We start from the raw sequence: 27,423 nt of genomic DNA on the forward strand, positions 1-27,423 counted from the left end.
GATACACAATCATATAGGAAATTGATTAACATGTGTGGAAAAGTAGTTGTTACAAATCAAAATTAACACTTAATATTTGAACCATCAGAGGTAATGCAAGTCTACATATGAGCAGCTGCCATAGCTGAATACAACAATAATTATGAGATTTACCTATAAGGTGGTAAAATCGTTTAAATAAATATGACAAACTGAATACTTTAAATGCAAAAAGCATTGATGCAAAGTTCATTTCCCAAACAACTTGTTTTTCTATAACCTCCCTCAATGAGAATAACATCTCATTGCAATTTAAATTAAGAAGAACCAACATACCAATTAGTGACAAAATGTGGAATGAAGCACCAAGTACATCTTTAAACTTTTTCAACAGTCAGTCTCGCATACAGTACTTATTTGCATCATTCTTATTCACAATGTCAGTTTACTCCAAAGGACTCAATTCAAAGAGAAATGGCATTCCATTGTCTCTGCCCTGTCACATCCTTCAGCATCCACTTCCCCCCGCAATGATATCCTCCCTTTCCTCTGCATCCTTCCCTCCTATCCTGGCTACAAAGTGTTCCTCTCACATTAGGAAACATCCTCATTCTTTTCTTAGCAACCATTTACTCTACCTCCTTTATCAGAGTCCATTGGCCAACACAACAGGCAAGTCCTGCTTGACTCACTTGTGCATTCCCTGCACTAATATGTTGGCTCTGCACCCAAGAAATAAGAATTTATATCTTTGTAAGCGTTTCTGTTTTTTGCATAATGGGGTAGTTCTCTGGAGCAGCAGTGGTGGAAGTAGGCCAAGAGGAACAACGAATCAGTGCATTGAGGGAGCATATACACTGATATGAAAAGCCAAAGATTGGTTTATAGACATTACTGCTTAACTGACAACACATTGTTTTTACAGAAGCATAGAATTGTTGCAGTGCTAATGGAAGCTGTTCAGCCCATCATGTCAATTGTTACAGAGTCAATGGAGGCCATTCAATTCATTGCTTCTGTACTGTCCAAATGAGCGTCATGAAGTAGTGCCATTGTCCACCCTTTCCTGGAACCCTGCACCTTCTTTCCATTTAAATAATCATATAATACCCTCTTGAATACCTCATCTGAATAAGCTTCCACTGCACTTCCAAGCAATGTGTTTCCGAACTGAACCACTCGATGTGTGAAGTTTTTTTTTCACACATCACATTAACTTTTTATGCATATCTGGGCAGCACAAGCTGTTTGCCTCCAAAAGCATAGCTGCATCTAATGTGAAAGCTGTGATCCATTTGTTTCAAATCTCAAGCAGATAAAATAGTAAAAAGGAGCAAATGACAACATTGAGAAATACAAGGAACCAAAATGCTTGGAAAACAGCGTGGAACTACCACGGAATAAAGTGTGAAGCACCATTGTTTTGTTTTTCTGGTAGATGGGGGTTGGGCCATATTGAACAATTGCATCATAATCGTATTGATGTTTCTTTGAAGTACTACCACAATGAAGTATGTTATTAGGTTGCAAATCATTGAGCCATGGCAACTGATTTTGATTTTAATTGAACATGTAAGCATATTCTGTGCACCAGTGATTGTGTAGGCGTAGACTCATAGACAGGCTATGACAATCCAGAAATACCAACAGTCTGCTTGATGTCGAGCCTGGAAAACAGCTGATATGTGGCGGTTTACTGAAGTCACCCCATTAACTACAGTGACTCACCTTGCCAATACATGTGCTGAAACATGAGCACGAACAGCAAAGGAAAGTAATGGAGGTTCGGGGAAAACTTTCCTGAGCCAGAAATCAGTTTTGTCATGTGCTCTTACATGCGCCGTGCAAACAGGGACTGCAAACGTTGACAGGTCTGTGCAGAAACTGAATAGCTCACATTGAGAGGAGGAGGGGCGCAGAGAGGGGGAAAGGAAAAATTACATTCAGGCTGCATCTAGTGTTATGTAACTAGTGTCTAAAGGAGTTCATTCTGCAAATGTAATATAAAGATTTAGATAAGTTTGTTTTACGTTTTCCGTCAACAAACTTTCAGCTTTAATGTAAAGAAACCCATTTCCTATTCTCATATGCTTTAACGAGTTGACTTTCATAATTTACTTGCAAGCTTTGATTGTAACTTTTTGCTTGTTATGTTTCTGGATAGGGTTTCAGTTTTTTTGTGAATGAACTCTTCCCTCCCCCAGCCCAGTCAAACTTCGGAATTTGTTTACTGAATGAACTCCTCCCTCCCCTTGGTCTCTCGGCTGATCTCTGTGAATTTGACCTTTTTTTTGTGAATGAACTCTCCCGCCCCCTCGCTCTCTTTTATCTCTCGTCTGACTAAATTTTAAGACTTTTTTTGCGTGAATGAATGTCTCTGCACCACGATATCTTGCTGTCAAGACGTGTTGCCTGCATTTTTTTCATTCCAGGTGAAATGAATTCGCCTTCTCCTTCACTTTGAATCGCCCCTTTCACTTTGAATCGTCCCTTTTTATTTATTCCCCCCCCCCCCCACTACTCTTTCGCCTGGAGGGAAACTGTTGCTGTATGAATAAACACATCATTCAACTGAAAAGCAGCCTGCCCCATTGGTTAGCTCAGCAAAGCCATGCAAATACAGCTTGGTCATGCACAAAGCGCCACCCCCTGTTGCTGCGGTAACCATTCTTCCTGCCTGATTAGACAGCTTGAAAACTGTTTCACAGATTATATTAAAGAAACATTGGGAAAGAGACGGGGACATTTTAGGAAGTTAAAAAAGCTCAGCCACAAAACTTTTTTTCAAACTCGCGTTGCAATTCTTAAAGCAGCATTCCTGTTTTGCCGTAAGATTTCTTCAGGCAAGTTGTCAACCCACGAACTTGTTTTTTTATGAAAAAAGAAATAAAACATCCACAGTTTCGCAGGATGCGTCACTGTTGCCAGGGCTTTTGTGACTCTTATAATCATTAAACACGATCTGGGAGGGTCAGCAATGTTGCAACCGGTTCTTATTCAGTTGCGTATCTCGCCGGGTAATTAACATAATTGTCAAAAAAAATCATGTTTGATTTGGATTTGGTCGTTGCATGACAGATGTACCGAATTAAACCACGCAACACGGGGAACCTTAGGTAGGCAGGACTAATTAGAATGAAGGACCAATATTGTTTTGCAAGGTTTATTTGTTTAGTCTTGCAACTGCTCCGGACCTGTCAAATATGTGTAGATGTTGCTATGGATTATTAATGCCGAATTAGATGTAGATAATAATGTTCAGGGGAGCTACGATGTCTCCAAAACTTATTTTACATATCTTGGGTCTGTATCTTTCTCAGAAGTGTGATGAATAGAAATGGATGTGGTATGCTAACTGATTTAACCCCTCTCTTTCACCACTCTTTTTTGAACAATTGTATTCTAGCCTGTGTTAGTCCTAGAGAAAGGAAGGCTGTATCTTTAATCAAGTAGAGAAGTGAGTGATTGACAGCTAGAAATTGGAGCCGATGAAACAGACAGGCGACCAATGAGAAAGATCCATTAGAAAACACTGGAGGCCCCTGGAGGAGAAGCAAAGGAAAAACGAGTGAATTGAACACAATCATAGGTCTGGGCTGCCTTGAAAGGACTCTACATCAACTAATTCATGCTATTTACCAAATCTGACGGGAATATTTATATGCGATCGCTCTGCACCCATTCAGGTGAGACCCTGTTCAACTTTTGCAAGCCGCTAGAGCATTACGTGATACAACGTTACAGAAATACTAATAATAAAACGCTCTCCATTTAGTCCCGTTATCTGCATATAAGGAAAACATTTGGGAATTCCACGATGATCGGCCATTACCAATTTACTGTGTGTTTTCCACGTTTGCAAGCCCTTTATAATCGATGCGAATGCATACGCACTGATAAGTCCGAAGTACCGGGATAGGATCAGTTTTGTGCTCTTCCCCCAGCAGTTTGCTCATGTTTGCAGGCTGATCGCTATCTCTCTGGAACAGGTTGGGGCGGTAGTCTGGCATTTTTTTTGTGAATGGGGAGCTGAAGGCTAATTAGATATGCAAGTTCAGGCGGTCCATTCAAGATTTTTCTTTGGCCACCTTCTGTCGTTGTAGGCTGACCGGGTCCAGCAAGGCACAGTCTACCCACCTCAATGCTGAAGAGTAGGACGAGCTAAGAGTTTGCGATGAGCTGCGGAATCGACGGATACTACGACCAGCAAGTGCCTTACATGATAACAACTCCTGTAAGTGAAATGACAAGTGGGTTCATAAGAAGTTGGCAAACGGAAGGGTTGTTTTAAAAGTTGTTGTTTTATGAAATACATCATTATTAACCTAGCTGTAGCTCCTTTCACATTTGTAACAAAACAAAACACCGAACTGGAAATAAATAGATTTTTAAAAAAAAAATCAATTTGACTTTAATTCACTTCAACCCCACATTCCTGCCTTTGCACTTTCCTCACACTCCCTCTCCCAAAAGAAAAACAAGGTTTGGGGAAGCACGTCATATATAAATCTTACACTTATATCACAGCTCGACTAGGCTAAAATATGTAATCATCATGAGAAATTATGTAACGCAGCTTCAGTAAGTAGAAGGGTTTTCAGAAGTCCAATATCAACATCCAGCAGTTGACTCAGGGTCCTGTTGCAAATAGAGTCGGAGAAACGTAAGTTACTGTGTCAAACTAATCCGGAGATGCGACATTCGGCCTTCTTCGCCCCTCTTATTACTCTTTGTCTTCAACATGACACACGTTTACAAATGCATCAACCTCCCAAACAAACCCGCCCTTTTCCTACGTCCTTGCGTTTTAATAAAATTTCTTAATTGTTTTGGAATCTATTTACTATTCGTACGCAAGACTGTCCATTTCAAGTTACTGCTCTGCTGTGTCATCAGTTGTTTAAAGGGAAATACGGGTGCCCGTTGATAATGTAGGATCAGAATTTCACTTGAAAACATTAAACCCTCAAAGTACATAGGCTCATTATTCGGTTGAAAGTAATAGAGTGAATTTGGAGAACCTGTCTCTCAGACAGTAGGAGCCCTCGCAACTGTGTGCTGAGGTCGTTTCGTCTAGCAGGTGTGCTCCTCCACATTTTAACAAATGTTTTATCTTCTTTAGAAGCCATATGGAGGGAAATGTAGTGAAAGGACAAGTGAAAGGAAAAGGAAATTCATTGATACAGATTTAGCTCAAGATTCAGAAGGTAACCTTCTCCAAGATGAAATATTCTCAATTCCGCCCATTTTATCTTCCCATCTCCCATTATTTGTTTTTGTTTTAATTGAAAATGCTTCAAAATACCTGTTGACGTTTCCACTGCTACTAATATTTGTACGTATGGGTTTCTATATTAGTCTCACATCGTGGAATCAAATATGGTCATTTCACACATTCAGTAACTAGGCACAGGTCGTCTAACAGCACCCCTCCAATATTAATTTCTTGTTGTGTACATTAATTCAATCTGCCATAAAAGTTTGCATTTTTTCTGTTCGGCAGCCCTCTTTAATCTACCGAGATTGTGCACAGTAGATAAAATAGTTTAATTAGTCAAACCGCTCAATTTTCTGTGGTGCCAATTGGATTATGGTGATCTTTGTCTTGTTCTGAATGAAAATGACGACATTTTAAAAAAAAGTCTTTTTGCACTTGGACCTGTTCTTGGTGGCGGATGGGGGTTGGGGATCTTTAGCAAGCGTTACATGAGATTTAGGTCTGATCGATATTGCTGTTTAAATTTCTTGCCTGAGTATACAGTATTGCATTCAGCTGAAGGAGACTGAATGGTAACTCAAGGTGATTAAGCCCGTTTTACGCATTTTCTGCTGAACAGTTGACTTTAGATTCAAAAGAAAACACTGTGCAACGCTCGACAATGTTTTTGACTTTCTTCTTCTTCTGCATTGTAGAACTCTTTCAGGATCTGAGCCAGCTGCAGGAAACCTGGCTCGCAGAAGGTAAGAAACTCTCAAAGCCCTGGGAGAGAGAATAAAAATGTCGGAAAAGAAAACAATTGCGACGCTTAAAAGTTGCGTTCCTAACGTGAAGCCCAATTAATTGAGCTCTAAAAGAGCCACCTCATGTGTCATGCATACATTATAGACTGTGATTAGTCTGCCTTGGGGAACTCAGGGCTGATCTTCCCAGTGTCATCACAGATTACCAGGAGAAATTGCTTCCAGTTTACAGTCACATCTGCTTTTGGGAAGATCTGTAGCCATCCAGACATCTAGACTTAAGTTTGAAAGCACCATTTAGTTTTGACTGGCGATGATTTTACTTGATCAATCTTCACTGCTGCAGGAGACGTTTTTAAGCGTGAATTATTAAGACACTAGGCTACATCCGAGCTCCGATGGTGCCAAAAACGAGCTTTGATGTTCTTTAGGTGTTGTTTTCTGATGGCAAAAAGTGTTTATATTCCTCGATTCATCGCGACGGGATGCTTCAGGATTTGAGCGCAAGTGTCTTTTATCCAGCTTGCTCACAGCACACAACTTTAGGTTTGTAACTGGCATTTTAAATCTATTATACTTATCTGAAGGATGTGGCAAATTTCGAAATTAATTGAGTGATTTTGAGGTCTATAACTTGCATATGTTTAAGAATATTTTAACCATATGACAACTTTATAGTTGGTGGCACGCATTCTTCAAATAATTGCTGTAAATTTCAAACGACTCCACTGTTTTATGGAGAATTTTCAGCACTATTTAGAGATTGGTCTAAAAGTGTTAAAATGTAACAGTTTTATTATTTAAAATAATTGCTCAGAACATTCATTGAAACATAGAACATAAATACATTTCTACTTAACTCCACAATTTGTGTGACCATTATATCTGTGTATATATTTAAATAGTGGTATTTTAATCTGTGTATATATTTAAATAGTGGCATTTTAATGCATTGCCAAAAATGATTATCAGTTTTGCTAATCTTTTGTGGTTCTAAATGATTTTATCATTGCAACTGCTGAAGTTTGATTCTAATCTGAGTATCTGGAAAATGGTATGCAATTCATTGGCATTATTCTAAATATATTTAGGTGAAACTGATTAACAGTTGAGGCATTGATTTGAAGAAAATCAGTGTAAGGAAGCAAATAAACAAACTGGTTTGCAAATTTGAAGAAGTGAAATATTTGCCTTGTTCCATTTCCAAACCTTTTTAAAATCCCTACTGTGTTGAGCTGCAGCCCTATCTGCTTTTCCTGTCAGGTATTGTGGCAAGTTAGACAAATAATTGTTTCCGGTCAACTTTTAAGTAAGATTGGCCTTAAAGAAAATTCACTATTTTCACTCAGTTCATCTATTAACATTGTGAGTCCCTTTTGAGATGTTGAATATCTTGTGAATAATCTCATTTAAATAACTGAGGCCAAAAGAAGAGGAGGAATAAACATTTTCCTGCCTTTTCATTGGGCTGTGTGATATAGACCAGGTATTTAAAAGTGTCTGAGGTACCTAAAAAGACGTTCATCTAAAGGAAGATGTTACTGCGAGTTCCTGGACTGGGAAAAAATATATAAGTTCCTGAAAACATGTTCCATGTACTAGTAAGTAGGTCCTTGTGATGGGCTTGGTAAAACATCTATTTAGATGTATTGATAGCTAATTGGTCGTACATTTTTCGTTTATTGCCTATGCTACTAAAACACATTTAATGTACTAATGTAGATTGAACAGTTTGAATGATTTCACGCCGAATGAAGTTAAATTAATTCGCAAGCCAGATTGATACATTGTACAAAACTCAGCCTTTATTCCTTACATTCCCTTTTCTACTGTTTACTTTTAAAGAACAATGTAAGGTGAACACGAAACTCCATTCTAAACTCTCATAATATCGCGCTTTTTAACGGCGAATAATAGAGATTCGGGGAGGGTGCAGCTCATATTGCCAGCAGTTGTCTCTGTGTGTCTCTGTGTGTGTGTGTGTGTGTGTGAGTAGCATTAAATGCTTGGGTTGTTGAGACAGAAATGATTTTGTTGACATAACAAAGCTGTGCTGTAACACAAACTTTCACTTTGGCATCTCTTTGCGAGTTACGATTTGCATCGATAGCCGCTTTTAAAGATTGTTAATTTTTGATATTCCACAATTCCCTTGTCCTTTAAACAGTTTTGCAAAGTAGCCGTGGTGCTACACATCCTCCTTCTGATCAGCAGTATTAGCCCGTAGTACCAATGTATTGTTTGCGCTGCAGTTGAAGTTGGTAAATAGTGATGAGCTGATTGGGAACTGGACGTACTGAAAACAGAGTAGTAGCCAAAGTGGATTTACTCATGCAAATATCGGGCAAGATATTTTAAACAGTCCTAAAAATAAAATGTATCAAAGAAAAAAATGGTGCAACATTTTTCCACTTAGAACTGTTTCTGTTCTGTTGCATTGAGATTAGCTTATTATTTAAAGGCATTGCTGTGGATGCGTTGGAAATAGCTGTGCGGGGAGTGAATACTGAATTTATGTAGAATAATTAGAAGCCACTTAGAAGCGTGTATCGGACGCGTGGGCTACTGTTGTGTTAAAATGCGACAGTGTTTTGATTTTGTCGTGCGTTTTGGCATTACTAGTTCCATTGTTCGTTTTCTACCTGAAAACCAAAGCGAGAATAGAGGCAGGTTCGGGTACCCCAGTATTATTTGTAATTAAGTGCGTTTGTTTAAACCGCCATCCTTACTGTCCCCTCTGTTCGCTTGTTAGCTAACCCCAATTACCTGCATTTGCCACTTCCATTGCCTTCTGACAGTTTGTATGAAGTCAGCAAGCTCGTTACTATGTCATCAATCCCATTGTTGATCAGCTGTCCAGAGCACAAACTTCATATCCAATCATAGATTCTCCTTCCATTGATTTCTACTTAAGATTTTTTTTAAAAATTAGAAATTTATTTAGCACGTTGACTTTTGTCTTCAGGGACTTGAATCGAGGCCAGGTTGATCCAATGGCATTGCTGGCTCAAGGATCTTTACACAAATTTTATTGAACTAGTGCCCATGGTACGAAGCTCTCAGAACTTGGCATTGATTTGTAATAGGTTGCTCATCAAGTTCCATAAATGCTGAGTGTGGAAAATGGAGAGAAAAAAAAATCCATTGGAGCTAGAGAATTAGTGTTAAAGGTTGTGGTTTAGGCATATTGTGAGGCAGAACAGAAAGAGCTCTGTTATTAAGCTGACCAATGTTATTCTAGACTTGGTCGTCAAATAGAGAGGATTTCAAAAAGTTGGGTAGTATCTAATTTTCCGCATTGATAATTACCACTTGAACAGACAAATGTATCAAAATATTTGAACGAAAACAAAAATATTTTATTCTTCTGCCAGATGGGCGTCATACCTTGGTTCACATGTGGTAAAATCGAGCTGCAAAGAGTAGCTAAATTCAAACAATGGTTGCAAATTCAATTGTGAAGTAGGATATGTGTTTGTCTCTTGGGCAGTTACTCATTAACACAATAACTGCTTCAGAGAGTTATTCTGTTACACAGGTTAACAGTAGTTCCCAACAGGTAGCATTGCTGCATTTTTTTTCCAATTAGTTTACTGTGGTTCTGCACTGCTAATAGATAGCATTGAAATCACAGTACTGCACAACATCAGCTTATTAAGTGTGTGATGGAAAATAATTGTCAGCTCCAAGCTAAGAAAGACACTACATATGTTAATGAGTTTCAGTTGGCTGTAAGTACAAAAAGTGAATAAGTGTTTACAGGGAAAGTTCAAGTTTCCCTTAAACAACCCCCCCCCCCCCCCCCCCACCAAATTCTCCATAGCCAAAGGATGTGACACTGGTCACAGTGGACGGAGGCTCCAGAATCTGAATTGATTTTCTGAAGAAAGGCAGGGTTTTGTTTTTGCTGCTGTTGTAAATAATTGTTATGAACAGTTATCTTATTCATTGTCAGCAAGCAGTACCTTTTTTTTCAATAAATAATTAAATGTCAGTTACTCTTTGTTAAATTTCCAGTTTTCTATACTTGAATGTTCCTCATTCAATTTTTTTTAATGGAGTTTCAATTGTTGGAGACGTCCATTAAAGCTTTCCTGCTGGAGTTGTGGAAGTTGTTCTTTGTTGTTTACCAATGTTTGCAATTTTCTAAATACTTCTCACGCAACATCACACTCTATCAAATGTGAACCATAGGTACTCCCTTTGAATGGATATTCACAATTGTAGCACCTGAAATTACTACTTCCTTTAAACTGAGCTGAAGATTACTTAATATTTGCAATTATTGTTAATTTTTTTAAAAGAGAAAACAAATACGTTTTGTTTGGGCAGTTTTTCATCTAATATCATTTTAAAATTTCTTGAACTGCAGAATTGCAGTTCTAATTTAGATAAAATGCATAGGTTGAATATATATGGGCTTGAATTTAACTTAGTACCATTGGACACTAAAGGTATATGAATCCTGTTCAGCCTTCAGAATTTTGCCCAGTGTCTTAAAGAAACATCTTTTTTAATCCTTGTTGCAGGGTTCTATTTAGGGAAAATGCTATCTGGCTTCATCTATAAATTAGAAGTCTCTTACCTTTAGTACTTCTTGGGTTGTGATGGAGAATAAATGTAGAAGCTGGTTTTCCATTTGTAAATTGCAGAAATTGACTCCTTTAGTCTGACAGCACACCATGCACTTATGCATTTTTATGGACGAGAACCCATTCATTCCCACAGCTTTGATCTCTTACATTATAGCTGAAAATGTGTTGCTGGAAAAGCGCAGCAGGTCAGGCAGCATCCAAGGAGCAGGAGATTCAACGTTTCGGGCATAAGCCCTTCTTCAGGAATCTTCTTCATTCCTGAAGAAGGGCTTATGCCCAAAACGTCGAATCTCCTGCTCCTTGGATGCTGCCTGACCTGCTGCGCTTTTCCAGCAACACATTTTCAGCTCTGATCTCCAGCATCTGCAGACCTCACTTTCTCCTCTCTTACATTATAGAGTGTTACTGATCGAGGGAGAATCGGCTGCCAGTCTTCACTCCATACTGGCAAAAGCTTTGAGGTTTTTAAACTTTGAGATCCAAATGCTCTCTGTCTAGTAATGTTAGGGGTAAGCAATTTTCAGTTTTAAAGTCGATGTTAATTTCAATACTGATTGTAGTTCCCTAACTTTGCTTTTGATATTCAGATGCTACTATTCTCAAGGAGGACAATGAGTCTTATGCCATCCCGTTAAAGCCCTGTTTACAGTTTGCATCAGCAGTTGTAAGAAATTACTGATCAACCTAAGTGAACTGGGTCATTTACTTTAGATGCTCTGTGGTTTATACTTGTACCAGAATGTGGTCAGCCACATTGAGTTTTAAAAAAAGTAAAAAGGTTTTTTTTAGAAATTGTTATAAAATTCCACAAATGTTCTGTTGATTTTCAAAATATTATAGCAGCAAAACTGAGCTGGATAACTTACATTTGGCTAGCATAGCTTTTCAGGAGGTCCATATCAGAAATATAGGTGCACATTGATTTAAATGGTCAAAAATAAAATAAAATATTTCCCTAGATTCCATATATGTGCTGACTGTGGCCTCGGCTCCTCATCTGCACTGCACAGTCAAATGTTCAAGAGTAAGCTATAGGAAGTAAATTGTTAGGTTGGTAAAACTTCTTCAATTTTCTTTTATTTTCCCACAGTCATCACCTCTCTGTTAGGATATGATGTGATGTGTAGTATTCACCCTCCAGTTCTTTGCTCAATCAGCTGTTATTAATTTGTGAAACTTGACAGAGAGTGTCCATAAGCTATTTGATCATAGGGGTCATCAAGTAAGAGCCTGTCTTGACCTGATATCCACAGCCTCACTGGATAATGCTCAAGTAGATTTTCACTTTTCTTCTTGATGCATGAAGTTAATTAAACTTCTCTTCAACATCTTACCAACTGACCTCCGCTAACTCTGCAAAGACTGTAGATTGATCTTGGGACGTTTTTGTTTTGCATGGTTCAGATAAACTTTCTAAAATTACCTCCTAGGATCATCAAGAAATTCTCCATTTTCTCTGATGAAAATCAGTACCTGAGCAGCTTGTTGAACCCACCGAATAACATTCAATGATTTGATTTTAAATGTTCTCCAATTAAATCTCTCATTCCTCCAGATTAATACTGCGCTTTTCTTTGTGTGTTTCTGTTCATGAATTATTGGTTACAATATATGTTTAACATCGGTTTGGTTCAACACCAAAATTATGTCCTGTTTAAAAGTGTAATCATAACATTTAATAAATCTGAATTAAATTGATCATATGTACAAATCTATCCAGACTGTTTTCATAGTTGTCACTTTTTTTGATTACTGATCGACTGAAATTAGCTGAGTTCTTAAGATGACAGTCAAAATTTAAACCGATGTAATGAGGGTGATGGAAAGTTATGATAAGACTTAGCACAAGTACCAAACTATGCCTCATTGTCTTTATACTGAATTCTTGAATTGAAGTGAATTGAATTTATTGTCATGTGTACCGAGGCACAGTGAAAAGCTTTGTCTTACAAGCAATACAGGCAGGTCACAGAGTTCCGTAGCATAGTTGGTGAACAGCGGCAAAAACAAAAACACAGGTACGAATGTTAAGAGCTTGTGAATTCATTCAGTATTCTAACAACAGCAGGGTAGAAACTGTTGCAAAACCGGCTGGTGCGTGTGTTCAGACTTCTGTACCTTCTCCCTGATGGTAAAGGTTGTAGAAAAACATTGCCAGGGTGGGATGGATCTTTGAGAATGCTGGAGGCCTTTCCTTGACAGCGGGCCTAATAGATGGATTCTGTTGACAGGAGGTTGGCCTTTGTGATTGTCTGGGGAGAGTTCTTTAAATACTATTCAATGTGTAATGCAGCAGTAGATGTATATTAGTTGAACAGTCATGAATCTGCAAGACTAGGGGTCTAGTGGAGCCACTAGGGTTAAGGTTGGGTAGCTCTTCAATGACTGGCGCATCATTCATTCATTCATTAAAATAGAATCAGCAAAATTGGCTTCTGTGTTATATATTTTTCTATGTTTTTTTATTATTCGCACATAAGTGATACATAAGAAATGGAAGGGGTGATTGTCCAAAAGATTTGCATCATTGATTGGATTAGATTCCCTGCAGTGTGGAAACAGGCCCTTTGGCCCAACAAGTCCACACCGACCCTCTGAAGAGTAACCCACCCAGAACCATTTCCCCCTGACACTATGGGCAATTTAGCATGGCCAATTCACCTGACCTGCACATCTTTTGGATTGTGGGAGGAAACCGAAGCACCCAGAGTAAACCCATGTAGACATAGGGAGAATGTGCAAACTCCACACAGACAGTCGCCCAAGGCGGGAATCAAACCTGGGTCCCTGGTGCTGTGAGGCAGCAGCGCTAACCGCTGATGCACCCTACTGCATATTTGAAGACCTTAGCAGGAGAAAAAAGAAAATTGGTGGAGAATTTCTGTGCAGTACTCATAACATTTGTACTTTGGTGAAAGATTTGACAAAAACTCTGGAGTCAAAGTTAATGGCTGCTCTTAGCTATTTATGCGGATTCAAATAAAAATATTAAGAATAAATATATATATGCGATCTGTGAAGTCTAGAATGAGTTGTTAAACTCTGTAAAATTTAGGGAACAAGAACAGGGATTATGATGTTTGAAATTAGAGAGGTTTTCTGAGGATTTAAAATATAGTAGCAAATATTGACCACACCTTTTGGATACTTGTTGACTTTACACTATTTTATAAAGTGGGTGATAGTGAGGTGGCAATCTGTTCTATATTTCTCCCAATTTTTAATCTAAGGTTATAAAAAGAGCTATCAATTCACTTGTTTGTTATGTACTGTTGTCACAAAGTCAAAAGCTATCCCCTTGTTGATACTATTAAAACATTTCTGCTTTTTGACCTTGCTGTAGCAAATATGGTCTAAATGGAAATATTTGAAGCCTTTATATCCTGGAATAGTCCATGATGAAAAGAGCCTCAACTTTACTGTTTCCAGTTTACTCTCAGTAGAGTTACCAATAACCATCTACTCAGCATCAAAGTTCCATCAAAGATCCACCTATAATACCTATTAATGCTGTCATCCTTCGAACTGAATATTGCAAAACACAGCAAGAACTGGAGTCTTCCCATCGATGATTCGTGTCTCAATTCTGAAATTATTCTGAATGTGCCGGTTGAAAATTTGAATAAATGATGTATATCAAAGCTTAGTGTGTAAAGTAACAAAAGAATATGAAGGGTAACATTTAAACTTTTGGGGTAGCCTTTTCACATATATAAATAATATATATGCTTTTCTAAAGCATTGTAATTATAAATTGGATCCCAATATTTAAAGTTGTCATTTAAATTATAACTTTGAAGATCATTCTCTGCTGTTATTCTCTATTTCTGTTTTATTGTAGGCTTTATACTCTTTCCCACCCTGTTTATATTTTAAGTATGCCTTACATTATCATTTGGGCATTTAAATGCAGCATTTAAACAAAACAAAATCCTTCACAATCTCTACTGGAATGATCTTTAGGAAGGATTTGACTCAGAATATGTCAAAAATTACAAAAAGCTGACTTCTAAAATACATTTTACGATTGTGTAAGTTCATTGCACGTGCAAAGAATAAATTCTTTCTCTGGTATCAAAGGACATTTAAATCCCAGCATCTTCTCTGGCAAATATGTTAAAGGCTGCTAAAATGAGTTTTATTTAAAGATGGATTTGCAGTTCTTTGGGCTGTGGATGTTGTTGTAGGACCATTTCAAATATATTGCAGATTTTTGAAAGAAAGCAAGAGTGGCTTTGACAAAATGTTGGAATTCAGAATAAATCAAACCCTTTTGTTTAACATTCAGTATTTTCACACGTTTTCCTCCTTTTTTTTCTTTTCAACAGCTCAAGTCCCTGACAATGATGAACAGTTTGTGCCAGATTTCCAGTCTGAAAACTGTAAGTACAGTATGACTCAGCTGATTACCATTTTTCATTCTGTTTTTAAAATTGAGCAAATAACATTTTATGGTGTTTTGGATTGAAGGAGGTGGTACCCAGTGGGATTTTTTTTTCCCCATTTCTGAGTAACATCAGCAAAGCCAGGACTTGGGCTGTATGTTATGAATGAGTCTGTTGTGGCTGCAGGCTGTTCGAGGAAATACCAACTGGATCAAGGTGTTAAACACAGAGGGATCTGTCATTCATATGTTCTCTGGACTGAAGACAGATGGGGAACCAATTGCATGCAGCTTCAACAGCTTGAGCCAACTCTCGTTACAGTAACATGAATTCATTGCATGCTCTATTGAAAAAGCTGGGCAGTCAGTTTAATGCACAAACGTTGGTGTTGATTAATGTACATAAATCAACCTATTTCCATTTTGCAGCGAAGATTTTCAAACTGGGATCCCCCAAGGTCATCAGATTTCAGGATCTTTTTCAATGATTGATGTTTTCTTCCCAGTAGCTGACACCATCTTTCAGAAGTAAGAGCAGTGTCCCTGGGAATGTGGCAGTACTTATAGGGAGGTCCTGAACACACACAGACACACACATTTAATGGGGATAATTTTAGATGCTGATGTCCACAGCACGCAGTCTCACTTGATGTAGCTGCTTATTAGGAATTTGGAGACACGAGGGGTAGGTACTCTTAAGCTGTGCCTTCCCAACATCTAATAGAAGCTTACTCCTTATATGCCAACAGACAACAAATCAATATTGATAGCTACGGATGTGCATACTTCACAGTTTACACTTTCTGTTTAAATTTGAACAATTGTAGCCTTGCTGATTTGGAGATATTTTCAATTTCCAATTTCAATTTTCAATGTTCAACATTTAAAATAGACAGCAGGCTAGCATCATGAGAGTTTTGTTGAAAACAATTTCCTTTTTCATTATTTCTTGCTGTGTACTTCTAGAATCTTAGATTTTTACAATACAGAAGGAGGCCATTCGACCCATCATGTCTGCAGCAACTCCTGAAAGAGCTATGCAGCTCATCCCACTCTCGAGCCCTCAGATCTCCTTAGCCCTCTGACTGCATCACTGTCAAATATATATTTAGCCCTCTTTTGAAACCTTGTATGGAGTGCACCTCCACCACACTTCTAGGCAGTGGATTCCAAATCCTAACAACTCTGAGTAAAAACAAATCTCCTCATCTCACTCTAGAGCACTTGCTGACAATCTTGAAATGGCTGATAGTGAAAATAACAAAATTATTTCAGTCTTTTTCACTTTTTTTTTCATGATTTAACTTCTTTCCTCCAAAAATGACTTTAAATTTTAATTGAAGAAGTTTTTAATTTACTGAGCTATCACTCATGGTAACCCCAATGTTAATGGCCTTCAAGTGACCTTCAGATGATGTAGAAATTAAAGGGTGTATTAATTAAAATGTTGAATTCCATTGTCAGTGTTGGTGACTATGGAAATTTGGTAAAATAAATCAAATATTAAGTCTGACCTGTTCAAGACTACGATGGCTTGAATGGCTTTGTCCATTTATACAGGCTGTATGTAAGTTACTAGTTACTGGGGAACTGCTTACTAATTTGATTTTGTTTAGGTGTTTTGTCTCTTCTTCACAAAGTGCTCACAAATATATCTACTATTGGAGTGACTAGTGTGATGATCAGTATATGATCACATGCTAGACAAATGGCAAGTCAAAGCCATTTCCAATGTGCGTGAAAGTGTGTCTGGTGACTAAAGGAGAAATGTTATGAAGGGAGACTATGGGTGTAATCTTCCCAGGTGCTGAACGACTTAGGCTATAACATGGAATTTGGGAAACTTTTGTGAGAAACTTGATTATAGGAGTAACAAGTTGTATTTTCCAACAGAGGTCTTGATGTCAAGGTGAGACTCACTAGTGAGTGGCGTGAGGTTTGTTAACAGGGATTATTGATTATTATCACCCCATTTGTGTACATGTGCCTATTCTATTTAATGCTGAACAGAAACTGGATGCCAACATGAGGGTGGGTACCAATGACTACTGCTTGCCACTTGCTCCGCCAGACTTCCATTTTGGACACATGGCACCAATGTCTCAGGGCATTGTTCAGGGCAGTGTCTGCACGCATTCATTCCACCTGTGCCAGCAACAGTACATCTACCTCCACTTGTTTTTTTACACAGATACCAAGCCAGGAAACTTGCCATGGTTGTCAGCAGTAATCAGTCAAGCAGGTAGAGATTTTACTGTATGGCACCACATGCCAACAGTGTATATGGCAAGCATGTTGCATGTGCTTCAAGCAAATGACCACTCCTCTGTGTTTAAGAGAAGTAGACCTCAGTTAGGTTGAGGGAGAGACCCAATAGTAAGGGAGTTCTTCACACTAAGTCCAGGGCAGCCTCTGCTTTCAGTCCAGGAATTTGGGCTTGGAATTTGACCAGTCAGGGTTGGCAGGGTCTGGACTCTGCTCTTGTAGGGAATGCCAGGGATTCCACCACCTATCTTGGCTCTTCCAGCCCTATTGTCAACTGTGGGAATGGGAGGGATTGAGCGCGATAAGAGTGGGTGGCACAGCTGTTAGTGACAGTGCAAGTGGGGGAAATGTGGTGAGGTGTTCCTGCTTGAGTGAGTAGATAATGCAGCAGGATACAGGGTTAGTGGTCTGGGAGAATTGGGGTGGGAGTGAACGGTGAAGTGAGTGACAGAAGATGTTGCAGGCAATATTGAGAGTGGTGATGCAATGAACCTTGAGCAGTGGGTACAGTAACAGAGGAAACACAAGTTTAATGTGACAGACAGAATTTGGTTGCACTTACCTGTAGGAGTGGAAAAGGTCATCACCCTTCTTCCCAGCAATGCTGGGCCTTTCTTTAGATGGCCGAGACCAGGCTGCCAGGGATGGTGTCATGGTCTCCTCTTGCCAGTCCATTGAGAAGAGGAAATCCCTTCTCTTTACTACCCCATCCAGCAGGATTTCTGAGTCTCAGTTGGCAAAAGGAGGTGCTAATTTCTCCGTCTGCCACGTCCATGTGCAATGTCAGAATCTGTGCAGGGCAGCTTCAGGCTACCAGCACTTGACCAATTGCCCCAAAACATTTGAAACGTGATGCTGGTGCCAAAAATCCCAGGGTATTCCAGCAGTGGCGGGTACTTCCGGCTGTGACAAATGAGAGGACCAAGCCAATGTCAGCCAAGAGGAGTGCCATAGGGCCATGGTATGTGATTAACAAGACGTGTATGGCACGATAATACAACAAAACCTGCCAGACTTCACAGAGAGAAACCTTTCACGAAACCCGTGAAAATGATATGTTGCTAAAATAACGCAAGATTCAGCCCAGGTTACTAAGTATGAAGCAGAAAATGTTTCTGTCTTGGAAAACTTGTTTTGGTCAGTGAGGCCATCCCTATGGTCACAGTAATTTACTACGATAAAGGATTTGCATTTACATTGTACTGTAGGTCAGAAATGACTACAATTGCAGACAGTCAATTATTTGAAGTACAGTCACACTTCTCAGCTGAACAAATATTTTTTGCATAACAAAACTTTACAAGCACCAGTGGCATAAGTAACAATAAATATGTTGTCCTATATTTAGTGGTGTTTGCTGATAGAATTCTAGTGGTAGCTTGTTTTTGCTGTTGATCAGAAAAGGACACTGACCCACACCCAATTTTTACTGACATCTTTATCATCAATTATGTTATTGTTAATTTACACAATGCTGTAATACAAGTGGATTGATACTGCTGCTGTCAAAGGTAGCAACACCCAATTAGAGCAAGAGTTTAATTGTATTCCTCCAGCAATGAGCAACAGGTGAACAACTGACCTCAGTGGTACTTAGGACCTGGTCATTCATTTCTGTTAGACAGTGGTTTCTTAGTTTAAGCTGTGCACCATCACTGCACATTCAACATTGTTAACATATATGGATCTCACAGTGATGTTGGCAAAGTGTTGTGATGACTTATGGAACGTCATTTTCACTGGTCTTACAGTAGGTTTATATTGCTTTAAAATTGCTATAAATTTTGCAATTTTTGTGCAGCAATGCACAAGCAGTTCTGGTGCACATTCAAGATCTTCAACTGAGCCTCCACGAGTGGACAATTTAATCTTTTATAGTGGTATAAATTTTAGGATATCAGCCCAGTTATAAGAATTCACTGTTGTATTTTGTTTGCATGTCTGATTTCAGTGTCTGTATGCACATTGATGCAGTGTGGTTACCTTTGTTTAGAGGTGATCAGGCTGACCTTTGGCATTGAATTGTATTATGAAGTGTTGTAGATTTAAAAGGGTGACTCGTTCAAGCATTCATGTGTAAATCTCAACATAAAGTTCCATGTCTGCTGATATCTTTGTAATTGTTCATGGAATATTTATGATTATCCTGATCTTGGCATCGTTTTGTTTTAAAGAGCTTCTGCTTTTTCTCTCAACAGCCCTTCCTTCACCATTAAAATGTGGATTTGTTATGCACAGTGACAGATGTCGAGAAACTAGTTTGGCAAACTGCTCTGACAGTAAACCTGTTAACATTTCAATACTGCTATAGCTCTTTAAAGAAAGCTGCAGTTGTTGAAGGAAGGGATGTAGTGCATTTAATCAATTTTAAGTCCTCTAGCCTCTTCTCTCAAATAATCTGGTGGCTGTTCTTAAGAATGTTAACAATGAGTACGGATCAGCCATTTAGAATTGGAAGACAACACATTCACATCTTTACCCTACTCTAGAAGTGCACATTCATATCTTGTCACTGGATAGTGATCAGGAGAGGCAATTCGAGTTGATATTCCTTTTCTAGCCAAGGCAATCTGAGAGCATTTGCAACACTGCATTGCAGCTCAGTTTAGGATCAGCCCAGTCTGCTCAGATCTGGATATGTCCATTTCTGAAAGAGGACAAATATGGGGTGCAAGATTACATCTACTGAACAAGTGATCCGGACACCTCAATAACAGAGCGAGCACTTTTCAAGATATTTCTTTATAAACAAGGAATTATTTTAAAATACATGCATAGGTCTATTATCAACAGTTTAATCATATTTGCATTCATTTCAGATACAATACAGCAAACTGTAGGTATGGGATCTGATAATTCATTGATCAAATTAACCATTTGCCTTTTGATTCATTTACATTTTGCTCAGCTTTTTCTCTACTTTGTAATTTAAAATCAAAACAAATACTCTGGAGGTTGGTGGGAAGGCAGCAAACGAACAGGCCACCCACCGCTAATCCAGATGGTCACCAGTTCTGGATCCTCTAGTCTTCTGCAGGGAAGTATGACTCCTGTGGTGGGATTCGAAGGCCTTATTGAAAGGTCTCAATTCTTCCTTGCTGGGCTAGGATATTTTGCAGCCCTAGTTAAGAAGGTATATTAAAAACATTCTTGAAAGGTAAAAGTGGTTGTTAGAGCTGGGTGCACGAGACAAATTTATTTTTTTTTACATTTTAGCAATTAAGGAGTATATAACTATAAACTTAACAATCTAACCACCCTGAATGCAGAGAAACAAAACAATCTTAATTTCCATTACTTTGTAACTTCTAAAATGGATATCTATGTAGTTCTAAGCACATGTATTTTATGAGACAGAAATTGAGGCAAAAATGTCCAATCAGTGAACCAGATCTGAATTCAGAATATTTTAGAGGAATAAATTTAAGGTTTGGTACTGAAAGGTCATTGCTAGCCTTCAGATTTTGTGTTTAAATTGATTTGATTATGTGTGTTACTTGGAAGAAGCTATAAAAAAAAATCTCAATACAGAATATTGTCCCTGAGTTTACGAATTTAGATGGACTGATCCTAGTACAATGGTCTGTAAAGAAATACAGCCAGTAGAAAAACAATCAATTTGGAGACATTAATGGTCAAACATAAAATGATTTAACAATTTAAAGGACTACATTGAGAAAATGAGTTTATTTGATAATCTCATAATGGGGTAAACAGCATACATAATTAAGTTTGTCAAAGTAATGCATTCCCTCCCCTTTGAACATTGCTGCCATGACCATGCCGAGGTTTGGATTCAGAATAGATGAAGAATTAAAATGTCAAAAATATGTTCAAAATCTGATCAGACAACTTGGAATGGAGCCTAATTTTGTTTTGGACTCTGGATGTTTTCAGTCTCTGAGACTTGTCTTTGGCTTTGCTGTGAGCCATGTATATATACTGAAACATCCTCAGAAATCTCAACTGAAACCAGCCCATTAAGGTCCATAAACTCCCATTACAATAGAGATGGAAATAGTAGTTTTAGCATCGTCAGTCCCCAAACAGCCCATTTCCAGACTGCTATCTCTGTGTGCCTTGTAAATCTAATTGATTTAATCTTCCCAGCTAATCCTCCCAAAGGTTTCAAGACATTGCAGGACAGGGACAATGTTTGTTTGTGTCTTGCAATGTTGTGAAAACAGACTTTCTGCAATATTGAATATTGTAAATTCTGATTAGATAGACAGACCGGTGCTAAAACAAATTACTTCACAATCTTCACATTTTTAAAATATATATATTACTTGATTGGTTTTGGTATACAAGTGAATGACAGTTTTCAATTTGTTTAATTTGGTAGTAAACTTAAAATTAAATAAATAGCTAAAATTCAGCTTTCCTTATAAGCTTGGAGCACTGCAATAACTCTGTGATTTGACTTGTTTTCGAAACTTGAAGCACAGACAATGCATTAATTTCAGACAGTTATTTTGTCTTTCATCAATCATCATGCGGAATCTTTATGTACCAAACAAAGTGACAATTATAATCGAACAGAAATTCAGAGAAAATAGAATAAATGCCCTTTGGAAATAAAAAGAAATCCAGTCATTGTCAGTGAACAGGAAGGTGGTATGATTTTTTTTTGAGAATATTAACTGAGCAACTATGAACACAAGTACAGATAACTTGATGCTGATTAAATATGCAATTGTCACTTTCTCCTGTTGCTGAAATAAACTTCTACCTGTACTTGGGCAATCTTTCAAAATTCAGACCAGGATAGCAGTTCCTTTCTGTCACACTTTTCTATCATGTAAATGTTGGCACATAGCCTGTGACACAGAGCTATCTGATTGTCCTTGACTTGCTGTGTTGTGGTCAGATCCTGTGACAGTCTTTCAGTATAATACTGTGCTTTTTTTGGCTATCCCTTCATCCTGGAATTCCTCCACTCATCCTTTCTGAAATATACCAACTGCAGCTGGCTATAACCAGGGTTTCTGTTGAGTTGTGCTGTTACATTATAGCCGATGTGGCGAATACTGCATCAGAAGGTGAAGCAGCTAGTCAATAAATCCAAACCCCTCTCTTGAGAAAAGCTGATAGATTGATTTCCAATTAAATGTCTGAGTTTTGCTCTTTGGAACTCCGAAGCCTCAGCATTTTGACATCAGTAGAGTGTTTTTTTTGCTTAATTTTTATTTAGTGAGACAAGATCTGTTTGGACCAGATTGCTAGCATGATAGAAAACTGTTTTAAAAGATATAAGGTTGTATAAAATTCACACCTTGCGCATTGTGTAACCTTGGGCTTAATTTTGACAAGATTCAATTTCAGTTAAATAAATAATTAATACAAGTTTGTTTTTCTTTGCTGAGTGAACAAGGGAGCAAAACACAAACGATTTTGCACTTAGATTTGTTTTTCTGGCTAACCCATTTTACCACATTTAAAGCCCAGAATGTATTTAAGAGCTCTACAAAATGAAAATTACATTCCAGTATTCAATCTACAGTAATACTAAACAGTGATGGCTTCTGCTGCTGTGGCAGCTGGCTTCCAGCCGAGTTGCTTCTCGTGATTAAAGCCACGTGTAACTCATATACTTATGCACTTTGTTATACTGCTGCACACAAATGCACAAGTGAGGCAGTCAAATATTTCAATGGCATCTCTCTTAGTCCTTCAATCCTTAAAACAAATTGAATATTCAGTGATAGCACAACTGGTCAGGTGGTTCACAAGTTGAATAGATCTTATTTGAACAAGCATGAAAGGAAAAATAACAATATATTCCAGTTAGTATAAATTGCCACAAAATGCATTCACATTGTCATGTATCTAAATACTTGAATTTATTCAACCTTTTAGAAACTGGAAGACAGTAAAGTTGGCTGTAAAGTAGGACTAAACTGACTGCTACAGCGTTGTACAAAATTGCTACTAAACTTCATCAGGTACAGAGTCCACATTTTACAGTTGGGAAAGAGCTTAAACTTCCTGAGATTCTTTCAATAATTAAATCTAGAATAATTTGCAAAATTTATACTTTGTGACATTGTAACACCAAGCCCAACTGATTCATTTTGATGCATGAGCAACCGTATTGTAGGAGAAGAACTAATGCAACATACTGTGGATTCTGGAAATCTGAACTCAGATCAAAAATGCTAGAAACACTCTGGCAGAGGAGAGAGAATCAGAATTACCACTGCAGGTCGATGCCCTCTAACCAAACCAGCAGTTCCACTTTTCAAAGCAAAGCAATGAATTGATTAACTTTTCATTCTCCAAGTGAAAGACATTGGGATTTAGAAACAGTGCAGTTTTGCAGTTTGTCACTCAAAAATGTCAATGTAAAGGCCATTATGATGTTAATAACAATCAGTTCTGAGGCCTGATGTCTACACACATGTGCAGCATGTACAAACATATAGCCTTGCCTTAATATTTTTCTGTATCAATAAACTGCATTTAACAACCATTAGAAAGCTCACTGGCAGAAATTCATCCAAGGATGTAGCTCCAACTTTATGGGATATTAAACAACATCACTGAAAAAGCTGGTGCTAATAAGGTGTTTATTGCCAGATTTTTAAAAAAAATCCCTGTAATTCCATTGACTTTATTACCTTAGCAACAGTTGAATTTTATTCGAAGTTTGTACAAGGCCTTTGCAGCTGGATTTTGGTTCACAAGTCAAAAGTGCTGCCTTCTGTATGTTAACTTTGGAAGTTGGATACACTGCAAGACATTGAACTCTGACCTTGGTTTTTTGAATCAGTAATCAACAGAGTTACGTTGCTAACTTGTACAATACATGGAAATACTTTTCACTTTATGCTTCCTGTTTTTCATTTTATTTAAATTTTTAATTCAAATCAATGTTAAGATCTGCAACTCAGCAGCAAGTGACTGTAACATTGTTAAGTCTCAGGGTTCCAAATTTAGCTTTGGAATCTATGTGTAGTCATCAAATGCTTGATGCTGTTTTCCTAACAGGCAGAAGCAGTTGCTACTGACCTGATGTTTGCCATTTGGGATTGGCATGTTTGTGAACATAGGAAGTGATATATTTTATAAAATTTTGGCACAAAGTTTTAGTTTTTCTGATTTTCAAGTCCTTTGCTGTTATTGTTTCAAATGATCACAGTGTTATCTTGTGCAAGAGTGAAATATTGAATAAATCTTTATCTTAGAATCACAACTACATCTCAGTAAGAGATTAATTAATGTTTTGGATGTCACCTTTCCTCAGACCGCCATCCTTTAAGTAGTGCCCAAAACATGTATCAACAATTGATTAAATTCACAGCTATGTGAAACGCTACACTATTATGGTAGCCATGGTTGGGCATTTCTAATGATCTATGTGCACTATCATTTGCTTCTCAATTATTTTAAGAACAACCATTCACTATAATATCTAATCATACACAGCTTGCAATGGAATCTTATATTGAAAATGTAATTCCTATTGGTAAAATCTTCAACAGCCTTGGAACAACAAGAAGAAACTGTAAATAAGTGTTTGCAGTTTCTCCAACCTCCTCTCTAATGTTGTATACGATGTTCATTGTCATTTGTATGTATGCCATTCATCAAGGCATCTCACACAAAGCTGAATTACAAGATAAGGGCCCACGGTGTTGCAGATAGAATGTTGGCATAGATGGAGATTTAGCTCATTGGCAGGAAACATTGAGTGGGGATAAAGGATTCTTTTTCAGGTTGATAACCCATGATCAAGGGAGTTCAACAAGAATCAATGCTGAGACTGCAACTGTTTATAATATCTATAAATAACAAAGAACAGTACAGCACAGGGACAGGCTACTCAGCCCTCTAAGGCTGCACTGCCACATTTTGCCCTTCCATACTAAAACTGTCTTCACTTACAGGATCCGTATCCCTCTATTCCCTTCCTATTCATTTATTCATCCAGGTGCTTCTTGTCTGCTATTGTGTCTGCCATCAATGGCTTGGAGGAAGGAAATGAATGCACAGCAGCCATATTTTCAGACAACACTAAAATAGACAGAAAAGCAGGTATCAGAGGGATACAGTTTACAGAGAGATATCGATGGGTTAAGTTAGTGAGCAAAGAAGTTGGTGGGGGGAGTATAATATGGGAAAATATTAAATTGTTCATTTTGGAAGGGGAAATAAAAGAACACAGAATAACAAAGCCATTGGAATGAGCTCCAGATTGAAATCTAATCAAGGGATTTGGAGTGGTTTATATATAGAATAACAATTATCGGGTAGTGAGTTACAGACTGGAACCTAATCAAGGGGTTCGGATCGGGTTATATATAACAAATACCTGGGAGTGAGTTACTGATAGGAATCTAATTGAAGGTTTTGGGGTGGTTCATGTATAGAATAACAGATGCTTGGGAGTGCGTAACAGACTGGAATCTGATTGCGAGGTTCTGGATTGTTCATATATAGAATAACAGATCCCTGGGAGTGAGTTACAGACTGAAATCTATGTGAAGGGGCTCAGGGTGGCTTATATACTGAATAATTTAAACCCTGGAGGGAGTTACTGACTGGAATGTATTGGAGGAGCTTGGGGTGGTTTGGATGGGATACTCTTCGGAGGGTTGGTGTGGACTTGTTGGGCCAAATGGCCTGTTTCCACACTGGAAGGATTCTATGATATACAGAACATAACGTTATTTAAATGGAGGAAAACTGCAGAAAGTTACAACGCAAAAGGAATTGGGGGTACTTGTGCACGGAACACAGAAAGCTAGCTCCAGGTGCAATAAGTAATCAGGAAGGTTAATGGAATGTTGGCCCTTATTTGAAGTGGTTAGAGTATAAGAATGGGGAAGTTTTACTGCAACTGTATAAGGTGCTGGTATGACCACAACTGGAGGCTTGTGAGCAGTTTTAATCTCCTTATTTAACAAAAGACATTCTGTCATTGAATGCAGTTCAGAGAAGGTTCATTCAATGATCTCCCGTAAGGGGGATTGTCTTATGAGCAAAGTACAAACAGATTGGGCTTCTGTACATTGGAGTTTTAAAAGGATGAAAGGTGATCTTATTGAAACATGTAGGATTTATGGGTCTTTGGAATTCCTTGCTACAGAGAGTTGTGGGAGGCAGAATCCTTGTGTACATTTAAGGCTGGAATTGAGAGGTGATTGATCAGTAGAGGAATTGAGAGATACAGGGAAAGGGCAGGAAAGTGGAAGCAACGAATGATTAGCTATGATTTGATTGAAAGGTGGAGTGGGCAAGAGGGGCTGAATGGCCTACTCCTGTTCCAATTTCTTAAGGTCTAATGGTCAGTCTTTGTCTCATAGCTGGTGTTCTTTGGAATCAACTCCGGGAAGACAGCTTGTTAGAAACAATGTTTTTCCATTTTGGTAACCCTGGCAATTTCAAGCATTTCCAAGACTCACAGCAGACTCAGAATTAAGTTCCCCTACCTTTGCCACACCAGCTGTGCTTAACTTCCAGAAAGCTGTATCCTGCACTAGTTATATTTTATATTGGCCATTCTGATCATGACTGGCTGAGTTTGCCAAATAATGCTGACCTTTACAATTTTGTGTTGTAAACATCCTCGAAATTAGATTGAGATTGTCTCATATCATATAACTTGCAAAAGGTGAGGAGACCTTCATCCCAGAAGACTGTTTTGAATCAAGCTTAGGTGTTTAAAATAAACTGTATGTTACTCGGTATTTCTTCATGCAATTCTATCACCCTGCAGTTCTGAATTGCAAGCGATTCTGACAGGAGTGTTATTCAAATAACAGCGTCCTGTGCCATTTCAAACGGTTGGCACAAGAGAACATGTGATTTGCTGAACTGTTGGCCTGTAGCAGAGGAACGACTGGAGATATTGAGGCTCTGGTTGAGAAAAAGGAAGGAGGCATAGAATAGGTGTAGGGAGCTGGGATCAAGTGAGTCCCTTAAGGAGTATAGGTGGTATAGGATTACATTTAAAATTAAATCAGGAGGGAAAAAAGAGGACATGAGATACCTTTAGCAGATAAGGTAAAGGAGAATCCTAAGAGACTCTACAGGTATATTACAAGTAAAAGAATAACGAGGGAGAAAATAAGACCCCTTAAAGATCAGTGAGGTGGTCTATGTGAGGAACCACAGGACATGGATGAGATCCTAAATAAATATTTCTCCTTGATATTTATCATTTGAGGAAGAGATGGAAGCTCAGGAACGTGGGGGAGTACATAGTGTTGTCTTTAAAAGAGGAGGTGCTGGAGA

The 27,423-nt window shown here is 38.2% G+C and overlaps 1 protein-coding gene across 3 annotated transcripts in view; it reads left to right on the top strand.

Annotated features, from left to right (window-relative positions):
- The first annotated feature begins 1,685 nt into the window (after positions 1-1,685).
- Positions 1,686-27,423, top strand: part of etv1 (ETS variant transcription factor 1) — a 141,963-nt gene continuing 116,225 nt past the window's right edge. Inside the window, exons 1-6 of one of the 3 annotated variants that reach the window (XM_060824736.1) lie at positions 1,686-1,850; positions 3,386-3,665; positions 4,083-4,213; positions 5,102-5,186; positions 5,893-5,940; positions 14,864-14,917. In XM_060824736.1, the coding sequence (XP_060680719.1) occupies positions 4,154-4,213; positions 5,102-5,186; positions 5,893-5,940; positions 14,864-14,917 (247 nt within the window). In that variant the 5' untranslated portion in view covers positions 1,686-1,850; positions 3,386-3,665; positions 4,083-4,153. Of the gene's footprint in view, positions 1,851-2,947; positions 3,096-3,303; positions 3,666-4,082; positions 4,214-5,101; positions 5,187-5,892; positions 5,941-14,863; positions 14,918-27,423 lie in introns of those variants that run through there. The other 2 variants (XM_060824737.1, XM_060824738.1) reach the window with 2 other exon arrangements.

This window comes from Hemiscyllium ocellatum, chromosome 5 (genome assembly GCF_020745735.1).
Source record: "Hemiscyllium ocellatum isolate sHemOce1 chromosome 5, sHemOce1.pat.X.cur, whole genome shotgun sequence".
Taxonomy (NCBI): Eukaryota; Metazoa; Chordata; class Chondrichthyes; order Orectolobiformes; family Hemiscylliidae; genus Hemiscyllium; species Hemiscyllium ocellatum.